Below are 10,963 nucleotides of genomic sequence, written 5' to 3' on the forward strand. Positions count from 1 at the left end.
CCCAGAAGGCTGGGATGTCCCGACGGGCAAGAGACCCCATCCACCTTGGCTCAGTGCAGTATCTTTATTTGGGCCTAACCCTAGGACACAGGCCTGGGCCTCCCAGCTCTACCTGCCTGCTCCTCTTCCTCCCCAGATCAGCTATTTCTCTGGGTACCTCTGCCCAGAACAAGAATTGGATCAGAACTAGTACCTACAAGGAACCACACCCAGGAAACAGGGCAGTGGCCAGGCTCACCACCACTCGGGGTAAAGACAAGCCCATCCAGGATGTGTCCTCAAAGCAAGAGTACCAGGAAAACAATAGAGGCATGCCAGACCCCAGAGCATCTCCTTTGGGCAGAGAAGCCTCCTAAGTCCCATTACTGGGAGAAGAGGGCAATCTGCTTAGAACCTGAAGCTTTCAGGTCTGAGCTAGTCCTAAGGCTGGCCCCACTGGCCCTTCCTGAGTGGTGTCACAGTGCCCTGCTGACCCTGTTGCGTGAGGCTATAGTGAAGATAGCCACTTCAGGGCCCCTGCCAAGCCAAGACTTTGATGAGTCTGGGAACTGGACAAGACTGATAATCTTTCAGGATGCAGGAATGAGAAATGGTGTCAGCGGCCCAGATCAAATGTAGCCGTTGGGTTCAGGGTTAATAGAAACAGCCAACCCCAGGCCCACAACCTACACAACCTGACAGGGACAGCAGCACCATCTCTCAAACCCAGGCACAGAAGGCTGCCCTTACTCTTCCCATGCCAGCCTACTGACCCAGAGCTACCCAAGTTAAGGGGGAAAGTAGAGGCAGGGCCCTTCGTTTGCACTGGTACTCCCAAGGGAATAGAGGAGCTGCACTGGCCCATGACTAGAGGGTTGATACGGGACCTCGTTTGCCCTCCTAGGTACTACAGGTCAACACGCCAACCTCCAACTTCCCTGGGAAGCTTACGCCCAAAGGCACATGGAGACAGGCACCAGTCAGGACACGAGATGATGCAGACAGCCAGGCCAGAGGACAGGACTCATTCTTCAGGCTCGGGAGGAAAGAGAGGAGTCAACAAGATACCAGCCCTCAAAGGTGAGTTTACTTAGAAACTTTTCAGGAACCTTCCTCTATACTCCTACACCTTCAAACAGAATCCTAAAAATAGCTGATATCTGACCAGGCACTCACCACTTTCCCCAGGTGCTGCCTTCCAAGCATAAGCTCATTAAATCCAAACAGGCTTCTATGGTTGGTACTGTTTTCACCCCTGTTCCTGATTCAGCCAACATCACACAGCAAGGCAGTGCTGAAGTCAGGATTCAAACCCAAGCAGACCAGCTTCAGAGCTGCACTACACAACCCAGAGGCATCCAAGAGTCCGAGAAATTGGCCCTGGCAAGGAGCAGGCTTCACAATGGCTTTTCCCTGTACTTTGCCACCTCACATTGCCCAGACAACCCGCAGGAGGCTGGGACTAAACCAGAAAGGCAGGCAGGGTCCCTAAAAGTACAAAGTCCCAGTGGCATGAGGTCCTCAGGCAGGACTGGATGTCAAGTGTGATACCCACCTATTAAGGGCTGGGTATTGGACCATATCCTTATCAATCAGCCCCCATAAAACAAAAACCCTGAGGTAGGGATTCTTTTATTCTCATGTGATAGATGAGGAGACAGACTCAGACAGGCCAAGTGAGTCACTTAAAGTCACACACTGGTTAGCAGTGGAGCCTTGATTCAAACCTATAAGGGCAAATCCAAAGCCCCTTCCTCTCACACCTCATCTCACCTCACCTCAAGGACAGTTCTAGTGGGCAGAGAGGAGCTCGTGCCTCCAGACCTGTTCCACATAGTTAACCTGTTGCACAGCAAATGCCTGGACTCCACTTGGCAGAAAATAACCATGGAGTAACCAGGATAGGCGGCAGCCTGGGCCCTCAGGAAACATCCCAGCCCACATTCCCATTGCCCTTGTTGAGGAGGTCAGTCCTGGGAAATCTTGCTCCCTCACCCCTTCCCAGGCTCCATCCAAACTAAGTGCCTCCAGGGAGGGCAGGGAGCCTCCTCTCCACACATACTGAGGGAAGAGGGAGTGTGACACAGGCCTATGTCAGAACTCTCACCAGCCTCAGCCCCTGCAGATCTAGTGGCCCTGGGCCTTGGTTCTCACTGGACTAGGGGAAAGGGGGCTTTGATGGCAGTCTTGCTTACTAAAGGCAGAAGCAAGTACCACCAGTTCCCCAACCCACTCCATGCCTGGAGCAAACACCACCTCCTAGGTGGTAGGTGTAAGCAGCAAATACAGGTCCACATAAATTGAACTAGCTGCCACACTCCTCTTGCCCCAGCCAGGCTCCCCATACAAGCAAGCAGGCAGGTTGCTTAAGTCCCAAACACAGCAGCGGAAGTGGTGGTGGCACGGAGTGGGGCAGGAGGTAGAGGGCCAGCCTGGCAGACAGGATGGGCCCACAGGCACAGTGACAGTAGCCCATCTACTAGGGCCTGTCCACGGGCCAGAGCAGGCCAGGATCAAGCGAGGCACTCAGGGTCCTCCCAGCTCCTTCCTTCCCCTCCAACACTGAAGGCTCCCAGAGGGACAAGGCCCAAAAAGGGAGCCTGAAGTCACTTTCCAAGCCCCCAGCACCCACCCCAGAAGCAGGGCTGAGGGCAGAGCAGTTTTTCTAGTCAGGACCCTTCTTCAGCCATGCAAGGGCAGTATGGACCAGTGTGTGTAAGGTAGCAGATCTGTGACTGATATCCACCTACACATGACCCTTATCTCTGAACTCATCCCCCTTCCCTTGCATACCTTGAAGAGGAATGGCCCACACTCCATGAATGCTGGGCTCTGAGGTGGGTGAGTACACCCATGAGCCCCTGCCAGGGTCTGTCCACTTCCCAAGAGACTTCTTCCCTACCTTCCCATCCCCAACCATGCCAAGGCTTTCAGGGATGGAGAATGGAATCCTTCCTCCTGCCTCACAGGAACCACTCACCCAGACCTGCAGCCTCTTCCCATATAGGACTCCAGGGCTCAAGGCTCCGGCAGCATCTACTATGAACAGGTCCACAGCAACTGCCACTGTCCCACCTTAGTGGTACCCTTTCTTGTGCTACTTCCTGAGTCCACACCCAGCCTAGGTGGGACCAGCTTCCTCCCTGCCCAGCTGAGGACAGGAAGAGGCATGCCTAGGGAACTGTCCGTCACACCTCATGGGGGTGGGCATCATCTAAAGGTGGCACCTCTCACCTGGTTACTCACCACCCCACTCACAGAGACTGACACAGCCTCACTGCCTCTCCACACTCACAGAGAAGCAGATACTGGCACCTGTTGCTCTGGGCAAGGGAAGGACACAATGGGGGTGGGACACTCAACAGGTCAGCCTCTATTCTCTTTCTCTGAGAACCAGAGCATGCCCCAGACTGCATACTGCTGGTGGAGGCAGCCTAGGGGGCAAAAAGCTTGGGTTCTCAGCCCACTCCAGGACCAGAATGGGGCCTTTCCTCTAGGCTCCTAACACCCACACACTGGCAGGTCCTGGTCCCTATGGTACCCTAGTGCCCAACACAGAGCCTCGTACAGAGCAGGTGCTCAGATATTTGTTAAATGAAAACAAAAACGTATGAGATCAGCACCTTACTCCTACTATCTGAACCTGTTTTCCCCTCCATAATAGGGACTGTGGACCAGGAAGCCTCAGGTCCTTCCGGACCAGTCTGTGATAGCCACGAGCACCTGAAGCCTGGGGGTCCATGTTTCCCTGAACCTGTTACAATCTCTGTCAGGCAGAGAATGCAATGACCAGCTCCCAGAGTAGATGGGGACCCAAGTGTCCCTGAGCCATCCCACGTGCCAGAGTGTGATGTAGCTCTAAATGGGGACACAGGTGTCTTTCGGACTGACCCAGGACTGGGAGGGGCAGGGTCACAAGGGCCATCTTGACCTGTTCATCATCCTCTGTGCCAGCCAAATGACCACAGCCAGGCCAAGGGTCTAGGTTTGCTCAGTCTGACCTCTCAGCACATGTTAGCACAAGTGGTTTTCCCACCTGTCTTTGTTGTTGTTAAGCATCTGTTGAGGGCTAAGTGCTGGGATAAATGCCTCACCTATATCACTTAACTCTTCTCAGTCTACTATGAAGCAGGTATTTTATCATTACTCTGCAGACAACGAAATACAGGCTCAGAAAGATTATGTGATATGCCTAAGATCACTCAGCAGGATAGTGATGGGACAGAATCAGAACTCGGGATTGCTAGCCTCAAGGCTGTGCTCTCAGGCCACAGTTCCCCAGACAAGCACCCAAGTCAGACTATGACCAACCAACCCTGGAGACCCAGGGCCCACCCCATGGGGTCCACCACATCTCTGGGAAAGCTGCAGGAGGCAGTGGCCAGGCCAGAATATCCCATGCCAGGTTTCTTCCATCTCACTCTTCCCTAGACCAGCCTCCAGCACTGACCCCAGAGTACCCTGCTGCCTTAGCCCTTTCCCATCCAGGAATTAGCACTTCCAACCCAAGAGGCAACATGTTGATTCCAGAACAGGCAGACATGCCAATGGGAAGAGAGCCAGATGCAAGGACTCTCCTTGCAGAAGGCTCTGACTGGGCCAGGTGTGGAAGGAGGAGCAGGGGCTTACACAACAGAGCCTTTGAAGGGGTGAGGGTCACACATCTGATCTAGGAGCTCCCCATAGCCCACTGTCTGTCCCATCTCACTCAGGCTCCAGTGCTCCCAACTTCAGTTAGTGCCATCTCCTGGCCATGTGACTGCAAAACCTCAACCAACCCATGTCACCTCTCACCTGGGCCCAGCCCAATCTCTTCTATGGCCTCCTGCCTCATCTCCTTCCCTCCTCCACTTGCCCTTCAGCTAACTTCCTAAAACAAAGGTGGCAAATTGTGCCACACCCTTCTCTTCAACCTGCTGTACTTCCCTACCACCTGGCTGAGCAAACCCTTCCACCTTTCTCCACCCACAACATGTCTACTAACCACAATTCTCCGGTCATCCCATGTCTTCAGGCTCTTGCTGTCGCAGTTTTCTTAGCCAAGTACCCCTTCCCAACAGAGCAAAAATTCTACTTACGTGAGAAGGCCCAGCTGACATCTACCCCTTCTCTGAGCCTCCCCAGCAGACTCATGGCAGCCTCCCTGAACCTACAGCTCAAAGTTCTGTGGACATCAAGCACAGTGTCTTGTTGGAGAATCACTTGTGTGGGGCTGACATGTCAGCCACACAGAGCTTCCTGAGGGCACAGCCAGGTCTGATTCATCTCCAGAGTGTAGGTGTAGAGTAGAACCTGGCACTGACAGGGAGCCAGCACACCCTGTTTCAACTAGTGCCCCAGTGAGCCAGTCAGCAGGCATTGGGTAGGCTGCAGGGCTTGTCCACTTGAGCTCTCCAGGCAAAGAAATCAGAGCTGGGGATTCCAAATGCTTGGTTTGGCACAGCTTAGTATTAGAGGCTGAAGAACCCTTGACAGAGCTGCCAGCCCTCCAGCTGTGGGCAGCACCACCCCATAGCATAGCAGTAGGCTACATTGGCAAGCTCTGACTCACCATAGGTTGTAAGAACAGCCAGACGCCCACAGGGTGCTAGTGATGCTGGATTAGTCTTTGACATCAGCATTCTGAACAATCTTAGTAGCTCATCTGGCTCCACTAGCCCCCTAGGCCATCTCCTAACTAGGCAGCTTGAGGTCTAAGGAAATGCCATATCACTGGGTTGGGGGGCATCAGAATGGCTGAAGAGGTAAGATTCCAAGCCCCATGCCCAGGGACTGCCCTCTCAGCCCTCAAGGGCCTACAACTATGGCAGGAGAGCTGAGGGATGGAAAGCACAGAAACAGCAAGATGTAACCCCAAAGAGTGGGCAGAATCTGACCCCAAATGGAGATGGAAGGAGGGATGACAAGAAGAGGAGGCAGGGGACCAAAGTCCTGGCAGAAGCTAGGGATTCATGGTGGTATAGTCCACTGCATTTGGAAATCCACAATTAGCCATGGGCAAGGGGAACCAGACCTGGGCAAACAGAAAGCCCACATATGGATGCTGGGAGCAGAAGTCCAGGCTAAATCTGGAAGGCGCTTCAAGCTCTTAGAGGAGGGGTGTGAAAGCCAGCTTGAAGATTCTCCCACCCTTTCCTCAGCAACCAAAACTACCCTCCCCAAAGAAGCCCTGGCCCACCAGGTCCATCAATGGAGCAGAACCCCATGGAGGCTCCTTACCATGTGGGGGTTGTCATAGTAGACAGCGATGGAGCGGAGCTTGGGAGAGATGCTGCAGCTCTCGGTGAAAAGCCGCCCAGTCTCACCATAGGGCCCCATGTGGAACTTGTAGGCCACAGTGATGTTGCGGATGGGGGGTGACCCAGCACTCACTGCCACCCCAGCCAGCAGCCCTGAGTACCCGGCAAAGGCCAGCAGCGTCAGCAGCAGTAAGAGAGTCAGGCCCCCAATCAGGCCCAGTAGTAGCAGGTCCGACATGGCTCTGGACCCCCCACACTGCACCTCAAGGCAGCTGTAAAGGAGAAAGAAGGGAGAGGAGGCTGGTAGCCTGCTCTGACAATGTGCCCACCTGCCCGCCAAGCAGTTCTGGCCCAACCTCCTCAGTCCTGCCTTGGGTGCTCTGACCCAGAGAGGGGAGGGGCCAGAGGTGTTTACACACAGAGTGACCTAGAAGGGAGCTACAAAGGATGACTGAAGCCACAAGCCTCTTTATTTCTTAATCGCAGTTGGTGAGGATCTCAGAGCAGCTCTACCTGTGAGCTGGCAGCCCTGGTCATACCTGGGGAAACTGAGTCATAGAGGGGCACAGGAGTGAGTCAGCCAGAGACATACTCCTGGCCCTGAAAAGTCTCCCCCAAGATGCACCAGATACCAGCCAGCCTGCCTTTCCTCCACATTACCTCTTCCTCCGCACAGCTGAACCACGCCACCAGCCCAGCCTCCCCAAGCCTCAGGGAGGACTGCCAGAGGGAGGACTGGCAAATGCTAGGGTTCAAACACTTATTAATGAACAGGGAGACAAACCATACCGAACAAAAACCCGTGAGGGAAAATGTGCCTCAGGAAGAGAATTCCATAAGAAACTCTCCTTTTCTAAGTACATCTGGCCTTCAGGGACCTTGCAATCCAGCAAGCTCACCTATCCAGAACCAGAGGAAAGACCAGAGCAAAATGGCCTGAGCAGCTAGAACAAAGTCCAACACTAAGCTTCCCAGACTTGAACCACCAATGTTAACAAGCTTCATCCCAATTTTCCAGCCCATAGAAGAAACAGTGAGGAGTAAGAGGAAAAGGCTGCTAAAAGGGGAGTCGCATAGCAGGAAGAAGTAACAATTATCCATAAGAGGAAAAGAAGCTGTTCAACAGCAGGCCCAGGAACGTAACACAGAGGCCAGTGTGTGAGCTATTCAAGGCAGGCTGCCTAGGTCTTCAGGCAGCTTGGGGTCAGAGGCCTAACCCTCTTACAAGGAGGGCTTGACCTGAGTTGCCCAGGTGGGGGGAATAAATCACAGCCCAGAGAAGACTGTTTAAAGAGGAACGGAGCCATGTGACCCACTGGGGGGACATTCCCACCTCAATTATTTAAAAGTAATATTTAACATTTAAAAAGTTTTGAAGCTGAAAAGGCCACACTGCAGCTTTGTGGAAAACTTAGCTCTGTGTAATTATTTCTTCCCTGTGGGTGCTGGGTGTTGATTTTATGCAAAAAAACAAAACAAAACAAAACAAAAAAAAAACATCTTTGGAGTCAATGAGCACACAGTATTTGCTCACAAAGAGGCAAAGTAAATTTCTAAACTTTTGGTGTCAGGAAACTGAGGTGTTGCCCACTAGTCTCACCCACCTGTGCTTCTACCCATCAGTATCTCTCTCTTTTCTGCCTGTCCTACTCATCTCATCTCCAGTTACTTTCATTCCAATTTTCTTTGATAATGATGAGAAATCTTCCACAGAACACTTACTATATGCCAGGCACTGTCTAAATGTTGAAACACTGCTACTTCATTACCTTAAAGCAATCAAAAGAGGTAGGTAAGGCTAAAGGTACAAGTGGTTAGAGGTTAAGAGACTTGCCTAAGGTAACACAGGTATTAAACAGAGCCACGTGGACCAAAATGCAGGCAACACAAGCCCAGACACTCTGACTCCAGGCCCCCATTTCCACTTTCTCTCTCTTCTCTGGTGACTGGCTTCCAGAAAGGCTCAAGCATTAAATCCTTGTTGGACATCTCTGAGCCCAAAGCTGGAAAACTCTCAGCATCTAGGCCCCCACTTGCCTTGGGAATGACAGACTCTCACCCTGATCTGCCATTTCAGCTGAACACTTTCTGTCTCCCCAAGGAAACTTAGTATCTACCTTTCTCTTCCTCTCACTTCCCAAACTGCTCAGAAAGGCGGGGGGAAAATGCACCTGTGCGTCTCAGAGGCTTGGTCGGCACGGGGAGGGGTAACATGAATTTCCCCTATATTCAAAAGTAAAGGAAGACGGTCTGGGAGTTCACCTGAAATGCCAGGCTCACTTTTAGTAACTGCTTGCATCCAGTGCGGCAGGAGCCGAGCGCTCCAGTGCTGGGAGCTAAAAGAACAGCCACCCCTGCCCAGCAAATAACCACTGAGCCGACCATCGTGCCCTGACTACCCTCCTCAGGGAAAGCCTACCGGGGCCTCTAAAGCACCGTCGTCCCATTCTCAAACCCTTTGGGGGAAATCAGAAGCTAAACCTAGCTTTACAAGGTCAGGGCTCTTCACTGGAGCTCTGGTCACGCCCCTCTTCCTGGAGGGCTCCAACCACACTTGGCGCTCAGAAACTGCCTCTGCCGCCGACCTTGGGCGGACTGCGCCCTCCCTCTAGCCTCGGTTTCCCCTCCGCTCGGAGGCCCGGCATGAACGCGTGCGGCCGGTGCCGGCGAGCGTCAGGGAAGGCTGCGCCCAGCCGGCTTCCTGGTGCCGCTCACGTGCGAGGCGGCGGAGGGCCGGGCCCTTAAACGGCCCCAGTCCTAGGCTAAACTTCGGTGCTAGCAGGCAGCGGGTGGACTATGGTGGGTCGGGGACCGCCGCCTCCCACTTTCGGATTCCAGCCCCTGCTCATCCCGGGCCTCGCCTATTTACTCAGAGCCTTTCTCTTCGCCCACCTCCTCACGGAGCCCCACGCACATCTGTAACTTAAGGGACGCTAAAGTTTGCAGCCCAGGCTGCGAGGCGCGGCCTTGGGGGACAGGGGCGGAGTTAAAACGCGACTCGCGCCTCTTTCCCCCACCTCCACGGCCCCGGGGCATGCCCTGCACCGGTGGCCGCCGCAGTGGGCTGCCCGTAAGAGTAGGGCTGCCCCAACGTCGCATCCAGGCCCTCGGACCCGGCCGAGGCCATCTGTGGGCAAGACGATGCAAAGAGCGGCCCGGGCCGCGGGGGTCACGGAGGGGACACGGGGAGTCCTGAGGTCGCGCCAGGGCGGACAGGGGTCCCAGACCTACGCCCCAGCGGGTATGCCTCTTCTCTGGCCCGGCCCTCACCTCAGCAGCCGCCCGCTGCGGACGCCGATCCGCGCAGGCGGCTCAGGGCTCGGTTACGGAGCCTGCGCGCGCCCGCCGCGCACGCTCGCTCCGCCCCCTCTCGCGGCGGGACGTGGCCGTGGCCGTGGGCGCGTGCGCGCGGGAACCCGAGAGCGGAGGCCTGCCCCGCCCCGTCTCCATGGCAACGGGCGTGCGCCTAGCCCCAGCGCCAGCTGCGGCGGAACCCACGGCGTACCTTCCCGCCTCCAACAAACTATCCGGTTGCTGAGGTTGATTTAGCAACACCCCCCGGCATCTGGGTTGCCAGGAGCACCATAATGACAGCCTGGCCCAGGCTTGGGTACGGGAGGCAGCCCAGTGGTCCGCAGTAGAGGGCCAGGCTGGGGACCAGGGAGCTGGGGCTGAGGAGAATTTGTACAGGCTAAGGAGGTGCAGCACAAGCAGTATCAGCCTCTGGCATTTGTACCACCTTTAGTCCTGCCACTTTCTCTCACTGTGGCTTCACAACAGACTTGGGAACCAAGCAAGGCATACACAGCTGAGGAAGCTGCAGCCCAGTCTGGGCTCGCGGAAGAAACTGGTGGATCCAATCTCTGCGTAGTGCAAATATCTGCTTCCTGCCTCCGTCCACCCATTCCCACTTCCGTGAGTACATTCATCCATGCAACACTTATTATCACTCCTTGCCAGGACAGTTCTAGGGGCTGGGGATAGAGTGAACAAAACCAAGGCTCCGCCCTCCTGGAGTTCACGTTCCATGGGAATGCCCTTCTTCCAGGCTCCTCCCTCAGTGCCCGGGTTGTAGCTGGGGGAGGCTGGTCTACTTTTCTGGTTTAGCGATAACTTACGTGATTCCCACATCAAGTGTAAGCTCCTTGATGATTGGTTCAATCTTCGCCTCAAATTTCTGAGGACCTACAAACTACAAAGCACTCTTCTAGGGGCCCAAAGATAAAACGCTCCCCTAGTGAGAGTCCCGGACTTTTGGTGGGAGGTGGGGAACGTGACAACTATGCTTCTAAGCTTGGCTACAAGACCGGCGAGGCCAAGAGCTACTTTGGTATCCTGACAAGGACTGATGTTTGGGAGGGGATCCAGCAGATGGGAACACCACGAAGGTGGTGGTGGGAAAAGTCAGCAGTCACAGGGTGGTTCACCTTGTGGATCCCCACTACTGCACCAGCAAAGAGCAGGCTGGGCACACAGAGGCAGTCAGAATCCCAGCTTCCTTTCCCTGTGCTTCACATTCTTCCTTCTGCAGGCAGGGGAGATTGAACTTTATCCACAGGGCCAAGCCTGTCCCAGCTCTCTAGGCACACTGGCAGAACAGGCAGCTGGCCCCTCACAGGCACTCCGGGCTGGGCCAGTGCAGGTCGCAGCAGTTGTTTTACCTATGAACATCAAGCACATGGTCAAACCCTCAGCTTAGGTGCCCCAGGCAGGCGGGCTACACACTTAGAAGCATTTCCTTTGAC

The 10,963-nt window shown here is 54.6% G+C and overlaps 1 protein-coding gene across 2 annotated transcripts in view; it reads right to left on the reverse strand.

Annotated features, from left to right (window-relative positions):
- Window positions 1–9,608, reverse strand: part of TEX264 (testis expressed 264, ER-phagy receptor) — a 32,987-nt gene extending 23,379 nt beyond the window's left edge. Inside the window, exons 1-2 of one of the 2 annotated variants that reach the window (XM_021934361.2) lie at window positions 9,489–9,608; window positions 6,199–6,490 (exon numbers count right to left, since the gene is read on the reverse strand). In XM_021934361.2, coding sequence (XP_021790053.2) covers window positions 6,199–6,456 — 258 coding nt within the window. In that variant the 5' untranslated portion in view covers window positions 6,457–6,490; window positions 9,489–9,608. Of the gene's footprint in view, window positions 1–6,198; window positions 6,491–9,445 lie in introns of both variants that reach the window. The other variant, XM_021934362.2, reaches the window with a different exon arrangement.
- Window positions 9,609–10,963: the final 1,355 nt, after the last annotated feature.

This window comes from Papio anubis, chromosome 2 (assembly GCF_008728515.1).
Source record: "Papio anubis isolate 15944 chromosome 2, Panubis1.0, whole genome shotgun sequence".
Lineage (NCBI taxonomy): Eukaryota > Metazoa > Chordata > Mammalia > Primates > Cercopithecidae > Papio > Papio anubis.